Below are 20559 nucleotides of genomic sequence, written 5' to 3'. Positions count from 1 at the left end.
TTAAGCACTTAAAGCCCTAGAAAAGTTCTGACAAGGAGCTGACAGGTAGGACCTCAAGATGGTTTTTATTTTCCTTCTTAAATATGATACTTGGACAGAGGTGGTGATTAAGTCCCACCGAAGGCGGCGGAACAAGTAGGAAAGAGAAGCAGAACACACACAAACAGAAAACTTTTTTGCTACTCTTAAATAAAAATATAGTTTATGTGTGTTTGGAATACTGCCTACCTAATTGCCAGACACTAAGAAAGGTACAGTAGTTCTTGGGAAGGTCTGGAAGGGATGACTGTGACAAGATAGCACACTGAAAAATTAAATTACAGCAATGAATAGGGGTCAGGAGTGCCCACTCTAAAACTGGCATCCTTTTATAACCTCGAACGGATCACTAACCCTCTCTAAGCCTCTTCTCCTTTATCTCCAAGATGAGAACCTCATTGTAATCATTAGATTCTTCTGTTCGGAATTTCCTAGGCTGATGGAGATGATGATGCACCCACTTTCTAGCAGGTTAGCATGGTACCCCTTCAAGTTTAAGATTGGTTGATTTAGAAGAACCCAAAGGAAATGCTATCTCACCTAACAGGCGTGGGAAAATATGGAGCATCCTGTCTTAGGTATTGGAACGGGCTGAAAATATAGATTTTCTTGATGCTTCTGTAAATGAGGATAGAAAGTTCCTGTTGGATTCTTAATGGAAATTAAGGTGTTTGGGTCTCCTTCCTTTTGGGTTTCTTGGTAGCTTTGTCACAAAGAGGTCACCGAGCTAGGTGAACTTTGGAAGGCGAATAAGTAACTCGTTAGTCTTGATGATGCGCACAGAGCTTCTCCTCTCTGCCATCCATAAATACGAGAAATAGGGCTGGTTGATGTTGCTGGGGGTACTAACAAACAAGGCAGTGCTGGCAGCAGACAGCTGATGGGGAAAGAAAGTGATGACGCGTGGCCTCTGGGTATTCAGCCCTTAACACCCTCTCCTTTCAGGGTTCAGACAGTCATTGACATACTCCTGAGTGTTCCATCTCCTGGCTCTCAGTATGTACGGATTAGGCACCAATTACATTCTGATATTGGAACCATGGTCATGAAATGTAAATAATTGGTCTGATTCCATTAGTCATGAAAAATAAGAGGTTAAAAAGTAGAAAGCTAAGTCTAGCTCAAGGTCAGTTGGCCAGCATATGACTTTCTATATTGTAAGTATAAAATAATGGTTTCTTGGCATTCCACTCGAGCCGCCGAGCAAATCCACTGACAACCTCTAATGTCCCCCCACTGCGTTCATTGCACAGTTCATTATTATCGTTGGCTGCCCAGGTGACCGGCTGGGATGTATTTTCAGAGAGCTACTTAGGGTCATTCTGCCAAGGACCATAAGCTGTCTTGACCTTGTGGCCAAGTCTACACCGGCATAGTCCCATGGAAATTTGAGAATAACAAAGTTCCACCAAATGAACACAACACTGAAACCAGATTTGCTGTGTTTGAATCCTGGTTCCACCGCTTGGACAATTGCTTATCTTGTCTGTTTCTTCAAGGCCCCTTATGTCCAAAACGGAGCTAACGATAGCACTTAGCTCCTAGCATTGCAAGGTTAGGAGAGCATAGGTGTGAGGGGCTTAAAACAGCTCCTGCTGCATAGTAGTTAAATGTTGGCTGTTTTTATTGTTATTGATATTGTTCATGATATTGTTATTACTACTGCTACTAGATTGGGAAGTAGGGGGCCTGAGTTTAGTGTTGGCATTTACATATGTTTAAGGAAACTTGCTGGATCTCAGAATTCTCATTTGTAAAATACTGTGACTGTATTAGATTCCTGCTGGAGTTCCATTTTGGTACTCCAGCATTCAGCCTCTGGATATCCCAGCTGAAATGTAAGGCGGATGCTTCTGACCTGAAAAAAATCTAGGTAAATGTATCAGCCTTCTAGTTCACTGAGCACACGTCATAGTCACCTCACATTTCATTCTGGAAAGAACAACAACAAAATAACATTTTCTTAGAGAGTTATACTCTAGGAGAAGGTCAGCAGATCTAAGTGTATTTCTTTATTCTCATTAAAATAACTTGTGGTGGAGTCACTGTCCCTGGAAGAATTATGTTTCCTTAGACTTTAATTTTTCCCAGCAGCTCTGTGTTACTGACTTTATTAAGTATTAAAAAGAACTATAGCTGTTATCTCGAAAATCTTGTGTAGAATCAGGTACCCTATAACTTGCTTTCAGAGCTGGGGTTATATTTCTGAAAATATGCTCTTATAATTAAAACTTGTAATAAAGCCAAGTGATAGAGTAGGGGAAAATGGAGTGAAGAAAATATGTGTATGTATATATATATATACACACACACTCACACATACACACCCACATGTTTGTTATAGAATGTACCAATATTCTGAGGATTACACAATCGATTTAATATAACACATAGGAACTCACAGTGTTTCCTTGTTACTGCAGATAAAAGAGGCAAATGAACACTTGCAAGAGGATGAAGAAGATACAGTTGCAGATTCTGCATTTCAGAGCCATACCATAGGTAAAAATTCATGTCTCAATATGCCTTTCACTGAGATGTTTTCTACATGCGACCTTATTTCAGACACGGTGTGTTCCTAAAGGTCATGTCTTATGCCCACCTCTACCAGGACTGGGTCTTAACTTCTCATGCGTGATAACCTTTATCTTCTTAGGCATTGGAAGCCACCATAAAATAAGTGGGTCAAAGCAGAACCTATGAAGAAAACGTAGGTATTTGCAAAGGAACGCAATGCCAACTGATAAGCGAGTCCTTGTCAATATGAAACGAAAATGATACTGAGTGTAAATAATTTCTCTCTGCGGAAAAAATCAACGTTGAATTGATCCAGTTTCTGTAACTGTCTCAGGAAGCCCTACCATTGGTTAGAAGTATGGAGTGGTAGCTTTCTCATATTGAATATTTTTAAAATTGGATATGTTTTACACATAGAACTAAACAGATTAAGTATATACGGCTTGCCAAATTCACCTCCTCACTTTCTTCATCGTTTCTGTTAGAACCCTGATTATAGGTAGTCCTTTCTCAGAGATACCTTTGCTTTGTCAGCTCTGTCCTAAAATTTTACATGAGCCCACGTTGAAGGAACTCAGGTTTCTAACACAAAGGGATTTTGCTTACCTGCTTCCAGCAGTCAGGAAGTAGCTGGTAATAGAGTAGCTGTCTGCGACAGTGGTCCTTGTCAGGAGATAGAAGACGTGATAACTTTAACAGCTCTGGGCCACCGTGGACACTTGCAAAATTAGTTCTTCTTTGGGCTCTAAAAAATAGCTGTGAAATGTAAGCATGCTGATTATTTAGTTTTACACAAAACATCAAGGCATGAGAGAATCATATTTTCAAATCACATTTGGGTGCAGTAGACAGTACTGCATACCATCCTCTAGGGCATGACGGCCCTCCAGCGTTCTGGTGGCTGGTATAATCAGTATGCACGGCTCCTGCCCTTTTCCTGGAGTACCTTTAGCTGCCAACTCTCAGTATCTCACCACTCCTAGAGCCATGTTGGTATGTTTTGCAGCTGCTTTTCCAGCTTACCCAGCTGCCTTCTCCCAACTATAATTTGCAGTTGATCTCAGAGAGTTATCATACTCTCACAGTTTAATGAGACTGGCACACCATTATTATTCTTTTCTGTTGTAATTGGGAATACAAAAGTCTTAACAAATAGCTGGATGAGTGGAGTCTGAACGAGAGTATTATTCCAGAAAGACATCCTTCAGTACAGTTAGTTGTCAGTGATAACTGAGAGTAAAATGTCAGTTGTACAGTTGTCAGTAAAATGCTTAAATTAGTGTCAGTTCTGTGTAGTCAGCTAATGCGCAGGTTAAATATTGTTCAGCAACCTTCAAACGTGGCACTGTGTAAAGCCCCGCTGAGTCATCATTTTTCCATAATGAGGTATTCTTGGGCTTGTACAAGAACAGACATAAAGTTAGAGGCTGAATTTTCGAGAGAGAGCTATAGTAATCTGCGTATTTTTTTTATAGGCTAGCGATTCTTTAGATCTGTACTGTTTGACGTGATAGCCATTAGTCACATGTAGTTATTTCAGGTTCAATTTAAATTCACAAAAACTACAGAAAATTAAAAATTCACTTCCTCAATTGCACTAGCCACATTTTAAGTACTCAGTGACCACATATTCTATATGACCTCTTTTTCCATCATCATACAAAGTTCTGCTGGAAAGTGCTGGCTTAGATTACTCTCAAGGAAGTAAATTTGGACTCTGTTTCTGTTTCACATAATTGTAGACTCATCTCCTCAAACTGGTGGAGACCTATCCGAACAAGCTGCTCCTGGCAGCAAGTAACAACAACAAAACTGACTAGCCATGACTTAAGGAATAAAGTCATTGAGTCATCTTATATAATTAAAAGTCTGGAGGAAGGGAAACATAAAAGAGAAGCAGCAGCTCAACAATTCTATCCGAAGCTCTGTTTTTTGGTCCTCATGCTTGTCACTTCTGGTTGCAAATTAATTCCCACCACTCTAGGCATCCCAGCTACCTTTGGGACACAAAGTGCAAGGAAAAGTAAAAATTCCTTCAGAATCACCGCCCCGCACCATAGACTTCATGTTACATGTCATCAGTGAGAACCAGATCATAAAGCCAGTCTTAGGTGCAAGGGATGCTGGGAAAGTCAGTATGTTGCTTCCCAGCCTCTACTGCATGAGGCAGCAGAGAGAAGAGGGTTGAAAGTGTTCCCTGAGTTAGCCAGTCATTATTACCACAGGCCTTTTAAAAAGTTCATCCATTTCAAGGCTGAGTGAGACTCAAAAAATCGAGTGGCTATTTATCTTTATTGCACAAAAATAACTGAAAAGATATTTTTTTAGCACCCTGCGAATCCCAGTGTTCTTCATGTTGTCTAGACTAAGTGTTATCACATATCCTGCCAATGTTTATAACCATAGAATATTTCCAATCACAGCAACTGAGCAAACCTATATATGGTCTTCTTCTAACCGAGCAACAGCTAGTATCTTTGACAAAGAACAACAATCAGAAAAATCTGTGAATCTGAATGTTTGCCTTTCTGTGGTTAAGGATAATCGCATTGGCTTCATCAGAATGGTATGAGTTGATGACAAGACAGGATGCTGTTAACTAAACCTGCTCTATATGGAAATTCAAGATTCATGAAATAAGTTAAATAATGCAACTAGATTCTTTTCTTTCAAATTGCCCTAACAAATGTCAGACTTTCATGTTAATAAGCAACAAGCAAATGACTAGGCTAGCCTACACAAATGATCACCAACACCAATTGTTCTTTCTTGCTATTTAACTATAATAGATTCACCCAGTGTATTACACTAATTATCTAATAGGATTAAATGGTCAGTAGGAATTCAAATGACATTGTCTCATATTAAAAACATCAGCCAGTGATAGCATCAAAAATAATCTCCTAAGAGGAGACAGGGGATTTGGAAATTCCTTTAAAGAGGAAGAAATGTCTTCTGAGGAGTTTGAGGAAGAAGTCAAGCTGAATTAAATGATAACCAAGAAAACAAGGCTGCTTGGTAGACTCTCGTGAAGTGAAGGAGGCATGGTATTTCCCCAAATCTGAAGAGTTGTTACCGCATGCAAGTTTGTGTGCCCAGAGCACAGTGAATGACATTCATAGTAAAAATAAAATGTAAAATATCTCAGAAAGCTAATCAGCTTTCACAGCTTTCTGAGTGGAAGTCCATTTGAGTCAAAGGTCACATTTTGAATAGCGTGCTGACATATGTGGCTTAATTGTGGAAAGAGTGAGCTACTGATCATCGAAACAAATGTGAACGGGAAGTACAAATGTTCTCAGTAACGACTCTGATATTCAATAGAGAATGTTCTGGTGACTTGTAACAGACTAGCTCTGAACTGGAAACCACTTAGATAATAATACCTGTGGATGAGGAATCAGATAGAGTGGTTTTCCATCATCTGGATCTGCAGGAATACTTCCCAGGGTGACAACATTTCTGCATTTCCCAATATACAAATGACACCTGAGAGGTACTATAGGGTAATAGCTTGGGCAAGGAAGTTTCTATCGTGGCTGCACTGAGTTCACCCATCTGTAACCACAAGCGCTGAACTTCAAAGGGGGGGCATGGCATCTGGCAGCCCGAAATATAAATCCCACCTGTCATGAAGGTAGACCCGTGGAAACAGGATCATGCGGTTCTTTCTGACCAAGGACTGGAATTAGTAATATTAGTTTCCATCCATTGAGTATCTCCTATGTACAAAGCCCTGTGCTTGGAACATTACATGTCATCCTTCTTGTGTCTCACTCCCTTGCGGCTGGTTCTCTGTTTTCGTCATCTGTCAGCTTGTTCCTTATGAGTGCTTCCTTCTAAATTCCAGAGGCAGGCCTGAGATAAGGCTTTGGTGGAGATTTCCGTATTTGTCAGCATAGTGAATCACAGACTGTGACTCCCTCTCTCTGTTTTTTACTAGAGAGAGAGAGAATTGTAGCCTTAGAGAGTTGCACGTATGGCTTTTTTACTCCTGTAAAATATTTGCTCTGTAGATTGCACCAAGGAGCTGAGTTCTCTTTAGTTCAACAAGCCTATGTGGAGCATCTTCTCCCAGCCATGCCCTGTGTTAGAAGCCAAAGATACAGAGATGAATAAGACACAGTAGGCGTATTCTATGAACCCCAGTTCAGTAGGGAAACAGAGAAGCAGACGAATAATTCTGATGCAGTGTAATCACAGATAAGTTAGAGGCATGCTCTTCAGACATATGAGTACACGGGGCAGGGTGTGGAGCCCACCTTTGGTGAATCCAGAAGTGTTGATGTTCGTGAACAGGAAAAGGCAAGAGTGAGACAGCGAGATACTGAAGTTTAAGAGTGTTTTCCGTTTATACCAGTGGCTCCCAAACTCTGCAACACATCAGAATCCTCCGGGAAGGCTCTAAAAATGCTGATGCCCAGGTCACACCCCATAACAATTAAATCACAAGGTCTAGGGAGTGGAGCCACACATTAGTAGTCTGTAAAGATCCCCAGGTGATTCCAATGTGCAGCAAAGTTTGGGAACCACTTTCCTAAGGGGTAGGATTTCATCAGCAAAGGGGACAGAGATTTCCTTCAACTCAAGGTAAGCAGCGTAATCAGAGACCTGGAGATAGGAATACGGCACACTGTAGGGAAGGGCGTCAGCAGAGGACCAGCCTGGCTAGAGCAGAGGGTAAGCTTTGAGGACGAGGTACAGACAGAGGGGTTTTGTGGGATGGGACCGGATTGTGGAGACCTTGAAAGCCAAGCTTAGGTGTTTGAACTTAATCCTAGAGACAATACATAGACAGTGGAAAATTGTTTGAAAAGACCAACACGCTAAGAAGTGGCCATCCAATCACTATGATGCTCATGCTTAGACTTTTAAAATAAAAACATATTTTCATTTTCTCTCCTTTAGCCTTGGACCTACCAGATGCACTAGTCACCATACTGTTTCCTCACAAGTGGTGTGCCGTGATGAGTAGAGCCACGTATTCGTGTAAAAGGATGGATTATTTCAGGGTTGCCAAAGGGCTCCCTGCCCCAAAAGAACTCTCCTGGAGATCTATCGGGGTGTACCTAAAGGTCCTACCCGTGGGTAACTCCTTTGGGTACAAGTGCTCACGTCTCTTGTTATAATACAGCTGGTGTTTGGGAAGGGTACCCACTGAGTGTCACTGATGGACAATCTCAGTGTGTCTCTCACATGAGCACCAGCAAGACCCTATAAGGGTGGTGCTTTTCAGACAGGGATCTCAGCTGTGCGGGCAGAGGCAGACGTGAAGCCCCAGGGGGTGGCACTAATTAATCCACGTGCTAGTAGGGGAAAGGGCCCCCTGAACAGGTGGTAAGTGGCTGTGTTAAATAAGCTTTGTCTTTTTTCCCCCCACATTTTCCCAAGGCCTATCGCTCTAAAGTACATGGTCGGGGAATCTGAAATAGCTGTAGAGAGACCTCATTTTGTACAGTTCCATCAATTTCTTAAAAGACAAGTAATCCACTTAAAGTAAATATAAGACTGTGTGTGTGACTTATGGCAAAGGAAGGAAGAGGTGGAGGTCAAAACAAAGTCAAACAACAGAGCGCCTCAGCCTCTGAACCAGAAAGCTGCCAACGTGACAGCAAGTTCTGAAAGAAGACGATGTCCTGTATTATACCAGTACTCACTCTTTATCAAGAGCTTCCTATATGCTAGGCACTGGCCAAAGCGCTGGTGGGTATGTTGCCTTGTTTTATCCTCCCGTCAGCCCTGCAGACTAAGGACTGCGGCCACCCTTTTGCAGATGAGGACATGTACGTCCTGAAAGGTTGTGGGTGTTGCTCAGCACTGTGGCTGGTATAGAGTGGAGCCACCGTCCAGTGCTTATCCACAGCTGTGAGGTCAAGTTCAATAAACCCCCAAGGATGCTAAATGATGACTAGGTACTTCTATTGGTCACCTTGCAGGCGTCAGAGACCAAGGATCCCTTTAGTAGATGGCCCCTGGGTCAGTGAGTGAGATGGGCTGGACTTGACATTCACAGGCATACACTGTATGAATGATGGGAGTCTTGAGACGTGGAGAGAACACAGCCCATTCTAGGGGAGCAGCTGCTTGCCAGTTCCAGTTGTCACCATAGAAGAAGGCTGGCCCTGAGTAGCCACGTCTTTCCATTTCTCACCAGAAGCCAAAAGTCTAGATTTTTATGTAACATATGACACTTAAAAATCTGGGCCTAGTTTTCAAAAAAGTAAATCTTCAGAGACTTCCTTTTATCTGGCAATATTTCGAATTAGGATTTCAAAATCCTTTCACAGGATGCCACACCTGAGAGCATAGAATATGATATAAAAATATACGTATTTTCTTAAATGCATGGTTGCGCTTCAGGCAAAAAATTGATCAGAGGCTGGGGACAGCAAGAAAGTTTGAATGCAGAGGGGAGAGAGTACCCCTTGCCCAAGGGGTACGTACTGGTCTCTGGTGACCTCGAACTAGGATGACCAACTGTTCTAGTTTGACTTTGACTTTCTTGGTTTTAGCACTGAAAGTCCCTCATCCCAGGAAACCCCTCAGAACCTGGACAGACTGGAACAGTTGGTCACTCTACCTGGAGCCTGGTGTTAAAGAGCTACACTGTTGGCCTAATGAAAGCCCAGGGCCTGAGCAGGGTGAAATGGTACATCAAAAACACCCCTTCCCCATCCAGTATAAAGCTGAATTCCCAAGAGCAGTGGTGACAAACGTACCCCACGGAGGAAGACAGTGGGAATAAGCTCCTGACTCAGCCTCAACTCTGTCTCAACTCTAGCGGGGAAAAAAAAAAAAGAGAAGGAAAAACATGTCTCCTCTGAAGATTCTGAGTCATTAGCTCACACTCACGTGGGTCAGGGAATTAATTCGGTCTCTCTTTGTGTCCCCTGAGCCCCCCAGCTTGACAAACGTTTTTTAAAATTTTATTTATTTATATTTTGAAATTTTTGGCTGCCTTGGGTGTTGGTTGCTGCGCGTGGGCTTTCTCTAGTTGCGGCGAGCGGGGGCTACTCTTCATTGCGGTGCACAGGCTTCTCATCGTGGTGGCTTCTCTTGTTGCAGAGCACGGGCTCTAGGCGCGCCAGCTTCAGTAGTTGTGGCACGTGGGCTCAGTAGTTGTGACTCGCGGGCTCAGTAGTTGTGGCTCGCAGGCTCAGTAGTTGTGGCTCGCAGGCTCAGTAGTTGTAGCGCATGGGCTTAGTTGCTCCACATCATGTGGGATCTTTCCGGACCAGGGCTTGAACTGCTGCATTGGCAGGTGGATTCTTAATCACTGCGCCACCAGGGAAGTCCAAGCTTGACAATTTTAAATGGTCCGAGGTGTGAGTTTAAATATTCCAGAGAAGAACTGGGAGAGGGAATAGATGAAACAAGAATGGCAGAATATTAATATTTTAAAGCTGGGCAGTGGGTATATGAGGATACATTACACTGTTTGAGAATATTGGAAATTTATCATAATGAAAAGTTTAAAAAGAAAAAAAACACAGATTCAGGGTGGTAGTACTCTCGGGAATCTGGCAGAACCCAACTCAAATCGTCTCTTGCACCCACTCTAAAATTTGCATACAGATAAAGTTCTAAGGAAAATTAACTCAGAATAGAACACCACTAAAGACATGCGGGGAAAAAACGACTTCATTAGTCAGTATCAGGAAAAAAAACAAAAACAAACCAAAGCTATAGCATGAGGCCTTCAAAGACTGTGGAATTGGAAATTATTCCAATAGAGGATATAAACCAAAGATATTTAATGCATTTAAACAAAAATGGAAATGAAAGTTAACAAACAAACAGATGAGCAGTCAGATTTCAAAAAAGGACACAAGAGAACTTCAGAAAAATTAAATGTTGTCAGAATAGTATTTATCATCACTGAAGAGAGAATTACTGAACTAGAAGATAGAATTGGAAAAGTACACAAAAATGTGTCACAGAGGGCCAAGAACATGGATAATATGAAAGAGGTTAAATTTAGTCAAAGGTGATGAAATCCACATGCATCTAATTGTAGCTCCTGAAGCAGAGAATAGAATGAACAGGAAAGACACAATTTTAAAAGTGTTAGTGGCTGAGAATTTTGTAGAATTGAAGAAAGTTACCAACCCCCAGATTCAGGAAGCCCAATGAGTTCCAAGCAAGGTAAATAAAAGGAAATATACACTTAAGGATAGTGAGTTTTTTCCCTTCCGATATATATCCGGAAGTGGGATTGCTAGACTGCATGATAGGTCTATTTGGAAATAAAATCACTGTCTCAAAGAGTTAGCTGCACCATTATTCACAGTAGCCAAGATACTGGTCTGTTGATAGATGACGGATAAAGAATTCATGGTATATATGTATGTATGTATACGTGTGTGTACATAGATGTGTGTGTGCACGTATGTATAGTTTTATAGTCTGCACATAGTACTCACTTTTATTTATATAGTCTTACCACACTATTGTTTAGTTTTGCTTATTATACAAATAGCATCATACTGTAAATATTCCACTACAACTGGCTTTATTTCAGTCAACGTTGTTTTTGCGCTGAATCAACGATGGTCCCTGCAGTTGTAGTTCATTAATTTTCACTGCTGTACGGTCTTCCAGAGCAGAAAAAGTTCGAATTTTATTTATCCTTTCTACTGTGGATAAATATTTGGGTTGTTTTCCATTTTTTGCAATTATGACAGTGTTGCTAGGGTCACCATGGTGGTATATATTCCCTGATACAGTTGCCAAGGGTTTTTCTAGAGCCAGGCCTTTCAAACTTTTTTGACTAGTATCCACAGTAGTAACTTTTTGCATCATAAACCAGTACACCTCTGCACATGTGCCTATACATGAATGTAATCCAGTGTTACTTTTTTTTTTTTTTACTACAAAAACAAATTTAAAAACCACAGCAAATGAATGTGTAGCATGAAATCCAACAATGGGTTACCTTATGGAGGGGAAGTAGTGAGAGAAGGATCTAGTGGAAGGGGTGCAAGAGTGGCTTAAAAACACTGAGTTGTTGACCTCAGAATTGGGGCGGACCCAACGCATCACAAGGGTCCTTAAGAGTAGAAGGAAGAAGCAGAAGAGGGCCCGAGAAAAAGACATTTCTACAGAAACAGGGTCAGAAAGGCACATTCATAATAAAAGAGATGCATTCGTCATCAAAGAAACCCACATTAAAAATGACACTTAGATCCCGTTTTTTATCTATCACATTGGAAAAGCTTAAAAAGTTTTAAGACAGGGCTTCCCTGGTGGTGCAGTGGTTGAGAGTCCGCCTGCCAATGCAGGGGACGCGGGTTCGTGCCCCGGTCCGGGAGGATCCCACATGCCGCGGAGCGGCTGGGCCCGTGAGCCGTGGCCGCTCGGCCTGTGCGTCCGGAGCCTGTGCTCCGCAACGGGAGAGGCCACAACAGTGAGAGGCCCGCGTACCACAAAAAAAAAAAAAAAAAATGTTTTAAGATAAACTTTGTTGGCAAGGATGTGAGGAAAGAGGCATTGTTACATACTTAGGTGAGAGGGTACTAGTACAACCTCTATGGATGAGAACTTGGCAATATCTAATAAAAGTCACACATACTTAATGCTATTAAATAGCAATTCCAATCAAATAATTTATCCTATAGACATACTTGCACATATGAAAAATAATGCATGCCCCAAAGCATTGTTTATAGTAATAGGAAAAAATCACAAGTGAACCAAATGTCCATTAATAGGGTACTAGTCAAATGAATTCCGGAAATGGAATATTATACAGCTGTAAAAAAGAAATAAGGAAGATCTTTACTGATAAGGAACAATTTCTGAGGTACATTATTAAATGAGAAAAGCCAGGAGCATAATAGTACCTATAGTATGCTTGATTTTTTTAAAAGGGAGAAAGGACTATAACACACATACATATATAGTAAAAATTTAAATGCAAGTGTAAATATGATCATACACGCACACACACACACAAGCGCACACACACACACAATTGTTGGCATGAATAGAACTGAAACACAAGAGACCAGTACTATTGGTTGCCTCAGGAGAGCAGACCTGAGTGTAAAGGACACAAGAATGAGAGAGTATTTTCAATATATGCTGTTTTGTGTCTCTTTAATTCTGCAATCTTCTATAATACCTTTTTAAAACATAAAATAAATATTAAAGATTGTGCCTAAAAAGAAAAAAACACTGAGTTGTTAAGGTGGGTTGTAGGTATCCTTTTATGATCATGATGATTTAAGTGTAACTATTTGTTGGATGCACTCGTGCTCGTAGTATATTTCACATTTGTTTTAAAAAGATAAAAACTAAAGTACCATCCAGAACAAAACACGTGCGTGGGCTGAATGGGCCTTCCGTTTGCTTGGCTGATCTATGCCATCTACCCGCCACCTCCCGTCCTCTTCCGTCTGCCCTCGGACTAGCTCATTAGCATCTCCAGAAGCAAGGTCAGCCAAGAGAAGAAAGAGCAGGAAAGGGACTCGTCCTGACTACAGATACAAAGTTACATCATCAATCCTGAAGCCCATCGGGTGTCAGAGGAGTAAGTTAGAAACAGAGGTTGTGGGCAGCTCTTGAATTGTAATCTCTTTGTCGTCACGTTACCACAGATATTTCCAGGTTGATCAGACATTACAGATAGGTTGAACTGTCTGTGCCTTAAGTACTGCTAAAACCGGCAGTTCTTTTTTTTTTTTTTGTGGTATGTGGGCCTCTCACTGCTGTGGCCTCTCCCATTGCGGAGCACAGGCTCCGGACGCGCAGGCTCAGCGGCCATGGCTCACGGGCCCAGCCGCTCCGCGGCATGTGGGATCTTCCCGGACCGGGTCACGAACCCGTGTCCCCTGCATCGGCAGGCAGACTCTTAGCCACTGCGCCACCAGGGAAGCCCACCAGCAGTTCTTCTTAATCCTGAAGGTAATAAAAAATTAGTAACAGAGAAGCAGCAGTGATTTAAAAAAAAAAAAATTGCCGGACAGGAGTCTGTAGCTTTTCAGAAGCCCATAACCAAGCTTGGAAGGAATGCGCTGTCCTGACTGCAAGAACTCAATCACATATACTTAATGAAAAAACGTCTCAGTTAAGGTGATCTGCGCACTCGGTCCACTGGGATTCCCCATGGTGTGTCCATGAAGTCTGGCACATTCAAGTAAACACTTTAGCTTGAGACAGGTGTAAAGCGCCAGATCGGGTAAGGGCTATGGGAGATTGTGGTAACAAAAATTGAGTTGTGTAATGAAACATGCACCTGAGGGGGAATAAAAGGAGGAATGGTGATCTTGGGAACAGGATGCTCTTGACTCGACTGAATCCTTATTCAAGAAACATGCTAGAGAAAAAGAAAATGGATATAAAGAAAGTAAAGCATTGCGGTAAATCTGTTAACAACACGGGGCTGATCTGGGCACTTTTTAATGAGTCACAGACATGCAACTGGGGCTTAACTGCTTCGAAAGAAACACCTTCATTTTTGAAAATGGTTGTGCCTGAGAAAATGACCTATCAATGTCAGTCTTAATTTCTTTCATCAGCCCATTGATAGAATTCCAGAAGAGTCATTTAGCAAATCTTCTTATCAGCGGTACAGTGCCTGCTGCTCTCATTTTGTGCAGGATCAGATAAAAGGAGGATGTTTGCTTTACTTTGCCTTGCCACCCTGGTGCCGCAAAAAGCTTTTCAGGAAAGGGGAAGCATAAGCTGAGAGGTTACCAGGTTATGAAACATTGTCACAGCCAAGCCAGGAACATTGAATCAATTTCCAATATGTTTCTTATGTAGCTAAAACCTATACTCTGGAGATGTTATTGTTTGATTATAAAAGCAAGAGGAATTTGAAGAGAGACTTTCATGCCAGTGTGATAAACAGTCGCTGCCTGTAACTCGATTGTGTCAACTCCCAGGAGGGGAACTATGCGTTAAGGTGACTTTCTGCCCATTTGAAACCCAGCGGTGTGCTTTGCCTTCAGAGCCTGCTCGGAAGGAATCCTGTGTGCATGAGAACACGTTTGGAGTGGGCAACGGCTGCCCTGCTTTCAAATGAGTGGATTGCATTTCCAAAGATGTCGTTTCCCCTCGCCATTAACCCAGTCATCAGAATGTTTCCAGGATGTCAAAAGTATGTGTGCATAGTTCTCCTTTCAAACAGGTCTCTTTCCTGTGTAATTCATACTTCTAGAAATGAAAGTACCTCTCGGATGCTGGGTTACGATTGAATCCACTTTTAAAAAGAGAAATATGATAAGGGGGAAGCAGTGCACTAAGGAAACGAATGGGCTGGGGTCCAGAGTCCATTCCGCAGCTTAGTGCAAACTGCTGCATCTCTCTGTTTCCTCAGTTATCAGATGAAGGACTTATTCCAGATGTGCTCTCATGTTTTTTTCTGGCCCGAAGTTCTAACACTCTTTGAGGGAGGAGGGTATATCTGAACTTGCAAATACACTTCCGTGTCAAGTTCCCAGCTCCTGTGTATCTGTGGGAAGACAGGGGTTTCAATCCCAGGACCTGAGTAAACTCGAAAAGTTGCAAATCTTATCCAGTGATTTCTGGGCAGGACTTAGACCTCGTTCATAACAGTAATGTCACCACCGTGCATTTGCCTAGAGTTTTGCATTTTTGAGAGTGCTTCATTGATCCCCTCAACAGAGTCTCCCCGCCTGGGGTTTGCAGTCACATAAGCCGACTTCCTGTCCCCCCTTTGCCACCTAACAGATGCTGTGACCTGGAGCAAGTTCCTGAACCTCTCTCTCTCCCCTTCCCTCGTGCGCCAAATGGAGATCATAACAAGACCTACTTTGAAGTATTGTTGGGAGGTTTGAGTTTTTTGCATACGAGTGCTTGACACCATGCCAGGAGTTAGCAAGAGCTCCATTTTGGCCTTCTTTGTTGTTATTAAAAAGGATATGGATAAAGTTTAGATAGTATGGATATCAGCTAGCTTTCTTTCTTTCCTTCCTCCCTCCCTTCCTGCCTTCCTTCCTTTCTTTCTTTCTTTTTTCTAGTTGTACTCATAGCTGTGAGTTATTGCAGTGAAAGGTTACCCAGCAAAACCAGCAAAGGGAAACGGCCCGTGGGGCAGCATCGGGAGGTACCTGGGCCCAGGGTCCTCTTCCAGGAAAGTCACATAGGACGCGCTAAACTCCCCCAGTGACAAGCGATGACAACACATGTGAAATGCTAACTGCCTGAGCTCGTGAGCGACTCAGAGCCCAGGATTTTTACAGTCACCATCTTGCCTCACGCCTTCAAAATTCCCAGTTCCCCAGAAGGGAAGCCATTGTTCAGCATAAACCACACTTGTTGTTTGCACAAACCATTCAGGCGTAGTAACTCTTATCAGTTAAGGTGGTGGGAACCCTCTCGAAATTCAGGTTCCCAGGTGCCAGTAAAGGGCCCACCTTGCAAGAGGGCCTTTCTAAGCGTCAGCACTCTCAGGCCCGCTGTGAAAACTCTTCCCTACACAATCCATCACCTTGGCCCTGTCCAAAGCGTCGTTATGGCAAAATTACCTGCAGGACTCCATACAGCAGGGTGAGACCAAACTGCAGTGTTGAGCTCTTCCCTTTGGGGGCTCTGAACTAAGTTGAATTTGACATGAATGCCTCTGTCCAGGGCTGAGGCAGGCATGATAGGCACCCAGGAAGGGCGTTCCTGTGCACAGTACTTGGTGCTTCTGGAAACAAAGCGTCTACTATCATTAAGGCCCTCCAACAGGGTATTTGTTAGTCAGATGGTGCAGGTTAGCAGGCCCCCAAGGTGGCTTCCCCTGACAGGGTTTCCATCCCTAGGATCCCCAGTCTGGTCTAGAAGAATTCGGTTCGGTCTCCTGTTTCAGAGGCATTGCAGCCAGTTCCACACAGCTCTGCTCATCCGTGACATCAGCCCATCAGTGACTTGGGTGTGGGTGACATTCATAAGTGTTCTGTGTGGAAAGCACAGGAGCTGGGCCACCTTCGCCCTTTCATAGTTGGTGCTGTCAGGGGTGATCTTGGGCTCGGCCATCCGTTTGAATTCAAGGCCCTCACAGCATCCTGGAAAGGTAGCAGGAGGACCTTTCATTCAGGAAGAGGGGAAAGCTTCCAGGAACAGTTCTGAAAAACAAAGATTATTAATTCCTTTTCCACGTCTACCACCCCGTGCCTCCCCAGGTGCCAGGGCTTTGATTTCTCCCATTGACACAAAATCACTGTGTTTCAGTCAGTAATCAAAACTTTACATTTTTTTCATTCCTAAATGCTCACCCAGGCTTTTTTTTTTTTTTTTTTTTTTGGTCTAGAAAGGTCGTACGCAAGAGGGGAAAAGGAATTTTCACAGAAAAATATTTTTTTCATTGAAGTATAGTTGATTTAGAATGTTATATTAGTTTTAAGTGTACAACCTAGTGGTTCACTATTTTTATAGATTATACTCCATATGAAGTTATTATAAAATATTGGTTATCCACCCTGTGGTGTACATTACATCCTTGTATCTCGTTTATTTTATACCTAGTAGTTCATACCTCTTAATCCCCTACCCCTATCTTGTACCTCCTCCCACCCGTCTCTCCACCGGTAACCACTAGTTTGTTCTCTGTATCTGTTGGTCTGTTTCTGTTTTGTTATAGTCATTCGTTTGTTTCACTGATATTATTTGGATTACACGTCTAAGTGAAAACATACAGGATTTGTCTTTCTCCATCTGACTTACTTCACTAAACCTAATACCCTCCGGGTCCATCCGTGTTGTTGCAGATGGCAAGATTTCATTCTTTTTATGGCCGAGTAGCATTACCTTATACATCTTCTTTATCCATTCATCTGCTGATGGACACTTAGGTTGCTTCCGTATGTTGGCTATTGTAAGTAATACTGCTATAAACCACGTAAAAATATTTTGATATAACTTAAGCAGAAAGAAACATCATGTTCAGAAATTGGTCAGGACAAAATCTTGAATTTTAAAATGTTTCAAAGTAAAATGTTTCTGTAACCTCTTTTGTCCTGATCATCTATCCAGTGAGCAGCCTAAAAAGCTTTACCTTTCTGGGGACAGCTGCATTTAACCATCAAACTGCACAAAAGCTTGTGTACCAGGGAAAGGTGAGTGAAGTGGAGTCAGCATCTCAGTCCACTGATGCAAATTGCAGGTAACCTCGATGTCATCTTTCTGACTGATGAGGAAAGTGAAGCGCAGTGAGGTTTTATGTCCATAATCCACGGCAAGGGGATGACAGGATTCCTGTCGAAGACCAACATGCCTTACGGATGGATGGGTTTGGTCTTAGAAGCTCCCGGCCGTAAGTCTCACACGTGGAGAGAAAGGCCTAAGGCGGCCTTCTAGTTCTCCAGCCCGTTCTCAAATATTGCATCCCTCACCTACTGCAAATGGACCTGAACCACAGCTGCCATCACGTGCAGCATCCCACCCGCACCTGCTGCCGACCCACTGCCTTCCATTGTCTCCCTCCCACACGGCTCTCTGCACTCGTGTTACACCCATTTGGTAAATTCCAGTCTGTTCGAAAGGACTAAGGGGAAAACTTACAGCTTCTTCATAGGTAGGTTTCCTTTCCTGGTACTCAAGCCTCAAGGCACAGCCATACCCAAGTTCAGTCAGTTACTAAATATTTATTAGGCATCGACGCCATTCCAGGCATTGTGCCGGACCGTAGGGACATAAAAATTGAGAACACCTGGTCTCGATTTGATGCGCTGATCTGATTCTGAACCAGTATCCTTGTTTACGTCTTTTCCTTAAACTTTGGTTTGAGATTGGATTACTCTAATATCTTGCCTCATTATTGGACTCTACAAAAAGGTCGATTTCTCTGACCCGTTTTTTAAAAAATCTTGTTGGTAAAGAAATGTGATGGCTCTAGATAATCCTGTCGTTGTAAATAATCAAGGACTTTCATGCCTTAGTAGCTCCTAAATTATGTGAACTTATTTTTCTTGACATGTTGGCAAAGACAAATAATTTCTTTAAAACAGATGGCATGCGGAGCTATTGTTTAAATGTCAACTCCGCTGCTGTTTATTACGCTGCTTCTTCAGGGAGATATTTGCGTGTTGGATTCACCTGGGCACTTGGTCTGGGATGCAGAGAAGTTGGGAAGCTCAGCTGGGGATTACTTCCTAATAAAACGTCTTAGATATTACAATATGTTATGGCATTGACAGATGATATAAGTGTGATTTTATCTTTAGTGATGATTAAACCCACATGCATTGTTGTTTTATTTTAATAAAATAAGAGGATGGCTTTCATGAATTCTTTACAGTGTTCTTAGGATTATCATGACATTTGCAACAGTCTAGTTTGGGTCTCCCAGAAGTAGACCCTGTGAAAAGGATTCAAGGACAAGTAAATTATCAGGAAGTACAGGAGAGACCAAGAGGAGAAGTCAGACAGAGAAGGGAACCCAGCCAATGAAGGGTGTGTTCTGCCAGCTACCACCAGAACTGGCTGCACAATTCTCATAGCCCAGTGCAAAATAAAATCCGGGCCCCTTGTTCAAAAGTTATTAAGAATTTCAAGATGACGACAGCAGAGTACAAGCATGTATGTGTGACCACACAGGTCACACATACGTGCTACCGGCCCTGAGTGTGTGCGTGACAGAAGTTTAATCTCAGAGAAACTCTAGGGTGTAGAACCCAAGTCTGAGAGTCTTCCCGTCTGAGGAGTGAGGGACCTGGATATTCATCACCACCTTCCATCACTGATAAGTTGACGGCTGCTTCTGGGCCTGTTAGCTTCGGGCAAAGAGGTGCAGTTACTGGCAACTGGAATTTCAGCAGGGGCACACTCAAGTAGTAAGGCCCCAGGAAGGTGGACGGACCACCACAGTGGCCAGCACGCTACCCAATTGCCAAAGAAGCTCCTGGTATCACAGGTCAGCCCCAAGTCTCCCGAAAAGTGAGCTACCTTGCTGAGGGGGCAGCCCTTGAAGTTCCCCCCTTTAAAAATAATCTCCCCTCAAACCCTGTGCTTGCTATCTGTATCTGAGCCAGCTCTTTAATAACTAAGATAGCCATCATTTTCTACCTGTGAAAGTGCCAGCATGCTCATAGGAAAAGGGCGAAAAACTACCATCCTGAGTTCTTAAAGTGCAGCTACATTTGTTTTCCAAGTATCAGCGTGCTGGACAAGCTGTTTCTTCCCCCTTTGCTTCCTTCGCCTCATCCAGGAAGAAGAGAGAATTATTCTCAGTTGATTGCCACAAGATTTGAGGAGTCTACATCGGAAAAATACGGGGAGGGTAGGTTTAAACAGTGAATTCATTCCTAAGTAATAACGCTGTCTTTTTAAAGCTGTGGGGTGGGAGTGGAGGCAAGGAGGAATTAGCAGGAAGGTTTCCGCTGAGCTCATTTCAATAGGCCGTGTTGCATGTGTTTCTCTGAAGGGGGCATAAAAATTATGTTTTAATGAGAAAATCCCCCCCACCATTTTGTCTCTTTAATCATTGCTGTGTGTCACAAACAATGACTCCTAAATTACCGTGATGGTTAATTTTATATGGCAACTTGACTGGGCCACAGGGTGCCCCGATCTTTAATCAAACATTATTCTAGATATTTCTGTGTGGGTGTTTCTGGATAAGATTATCATTGAGACCAGCAAACTGAATACAGCAGATTGCCCTCCTAAAGGCAGTGGGCTTCTTCCAATTCGTTGAAGGCCCAAATAGAACAAAAAGCCTGACTCTCCCCCAAGGAAGAGAATTCGTCTTCCTGCCTGACTGCCTTTGAGCTGGGAGGTCAGCCATCCTGCCTTCAGACTAGCGCTGAACTGGTGACTTCTCCTGGGTCTCGAGCCTGCCGGCCTTCAGACCGGAACTATACTGTCAGTCCACCTGGTTCTCAGGACTCAGGACTCAGACTAGAGCTAAGCCTTGGGCTGTCCTGGGTCTCCAGCTTGTTGAGTCACCCTGAAAATCTTGGGACTTGCCAGCCTCCATGATTACATGAGCCAGTTCCTTATAATACAGACACACACACACACACACACACACACACACACACACACACACACACA

The 20559-nt window shown here is 42.8% G+C and overlaps 1 protein-coding gene across 6 annotated transcripts in view; it reads left to right on the top strand.

Moving 5' to 3' along the window:
• The window catches only part of NCKAP5 (NCK associated protein 5), a 1064528-nt gene that overhangs the window by 974462 nt on the left and 69507 nt on the right, over positions 1-20559 (top strand). For all 6 annotated transcript variants that reach the window (XM_027082618.1, XM_027082617.1, XM_027082619.1 and 3 more), the window contains one exon: positions 2463-2541. In XM_027082618.1, coding sequence (XP_026938419.1) covers positions 2463-2541 — 79 coding nt within the window. The remainder of the gene's footprint in view (positions 1-2462; positions 2542-20559) is intronic.

This window comes from Aethalodelphis obliquidens, unplaced genomic scaffold (genome assembly GCF_003676395.1).
Source record: "Aethalodelphis obliquidens isolate GAN/ISIS:26980383/991018 unplaced genomic scaffold, ASM367639v1 scaffold47, whole genome shotgun sequence".
Classification (NCBI taxonomy): Eukaryota; Metazoa; Chordata; class Mammalia; order Artiodactyla; family Delphinidae; genus Aethalodelphis; species Aethalodelphis obliquidens.
This window is presented reverse-complemented; position numbering and strand designations above follow the sequence as displayed.